The following is a 1,879-nucleotide window of genomic DNA, read 5'->3' on the forward strand; positions in this document are numbered from 1 at the left end:
ACCTTCATAACCTTCCTTTTAATTAATCCAAAGTCAACCAATTAGTAACCTTAATTACATTTGAAAAAAATCCCTTTTGCCATATGAGGTAACATAATCACGGGAGTGATATCTCATTACCTCCACAGGTTCTGCCCACACTTAGGGGGAGGAAACTACACAAGGGTGAAATGTCATTAGGTCACCTTAGAATGCTGTCTGCCACAATATTCATAAAATCTAATGTAGTCAACAAATCCTGACCACCAAGAGGTGAAAATCAGCTCTACTCTGATGTGATCCTGTTGCTTTGACATCTGCTCTCATTTACCGTAGATGATCTGGATGTTGCCTATGAGAAGCTGAGTCAACTCATTCGAGAATACCTTGGCTTGACTGAAGAACCTGCCAAGAGTCTGGCTCCAACCGCAGGTACCATCCAACCCCCTTTTTGCCAGATGGTTTTTTTCGTGGAAAGGAAATCTGTGAGTTGTTATTTGGGTACTCATCAGCGAGGCTAATGCTGGTTCTATCTTATTAATCCTTCTTCTGGGGTGATCATCCCCACAAACAGGCTGCATGAGTCAGTCTCTGGACCTGTGACTCTGCTTGTCTCCATGCCCATCACAGAACTCAGGGGACCGCCCTTCAGGGACAAGCGGGGCAGTGTCTCAGAGGTGGGGAACAGACAAGGGTTAGCCTCAAGAGTTCGGAACTCAGCCTTCCAGAAGTTGAGTTCCTGTGGGGGGCTGAGGAGTTGTTCTATCTGTTGGGTTTGCATTTAGCTTTATTTCAGTCCAAAAGATTTCTTCCCCCTTTGCTTTGCATCACCCCAGCCCTGAAAACGTTGCAGTGCAGAATATAGTGGAAAGAGCACTCGTAAGAGGATATGATCCTGTCCTGGCCCTACTGCTCCTTTGGGCAAGCTGCGGAGCTGTCCTGAGCATCAGTTTACTGTCCTGCTAATTGGACTTAACGCTCCCCACCTGCCTCATGGATTATGAACAGCAAATGACGTAGGATATACAGGAGCATCTCCTTGGAATCTAGGAATTCTAAGGCTCTAATGTAGAATTTTGGTACATGAGTATTACATGATGTATTTAAAAGGTTCCCTCAAATTCACCTCACAACCAATAGGATGAATACTTTAAAAACAAAACAAAACAAAACAAAAACAGAAAAGAACTATTGGCAAAGATGTGGAGAAATTGGAACCCTTGTATGCTGTTGGTGGGAATGTAAAATGGTGCAGCTCCTGTGGAAAACAGTATGGAGGCTCCTCAAAAAATTAAAAATAGAACTAGCACATGATCCGGCAATTCCACATCTGGACATATGCCCCAAAAGAATTGAAAGCAGGATCTCAAAGAGAGAGTTTGCACACCCATCTCCATAGCAGCATTATTCAAAATAGCCAAAAGGTGGAAGCAACCCAAGTGTCTATGGATGGATGAATGGATAAACAAAACGTGGAGTATACATGCAGTGGAATATTATTCAGCCTTAAAAAAAGAAGGAAATTCTGACACATGCTAGGATGTGGATGAACTTTGAAGACATTATGCTAAGTGAAATAAGCCAACTGCAGAACGACAGATCCTGTATGATTTCACTCATATGAGGTACCTAGAATAGTCAATCTCATAAAGACAGAAAGTAGCGTAGTGGTTGTCAGGGGCTGGGGGAGAAGAGAATGGGGCGTTGTTGTCCAATGGGCACAGAGTTTCAGTTTGAGAAGATGAAGAAAAGAGTTCTGGAGAGGGAAGGTGGTGATGGCTTCCCAGCAGTGTGAATGAACTTAATGCCACTGAACTGTACGCTTAAAACTGGTTAATATAGGGCCGGCCCGGTGGCGCACTGCTATAGTGCGCCACTTGGGAAGCGCAGCGGCACTCCC

At 44.2% G+C, this 1,879-nt stretch overlaps 1 protein-coding gene across 1 annotated transcript in view; it reads left to right on the forward strand.

Moving 5' to 3' along the window:
- Positions 1 to 315: 315 nt before the first annotated feature.
- The window catches only part of LOC103609223 (leucine-rich repeat and guanylate kinase domain-containing protein-like), a gene marked incomplete at its 5' end in the record, with an annotated part of 53,357 nt that continues 51,793 nt past the window's right edge, over positions 316 to 1,879 (forward strand). Inside the window, one exon of the mRNA XM_008593580.1 lies at positions 316 to 411. Within this exon, the coding sequence (XP_008591802.1) occupies positions 316 to 411 (96 nt within the window). The remainder of the gene's footprint in view (positions 412 to 1,879) is intronic.

Source organism: Galeopterus variegatus, unplaced genomic scaffold (genome assembly GCF_000696425.1).
Source record: "Galeopterus variegatus unplaced genomic scaffold, G_variegatus-3.0.2 Scaffold9364, whole genome shotgun sequence".
Lineage (NCBI taxonomy): Eukaryota > Metazoa > Chordata > Mammalia > Dermoptera > Cynocephalidae > Galeopterus > Galeopterus variegatus.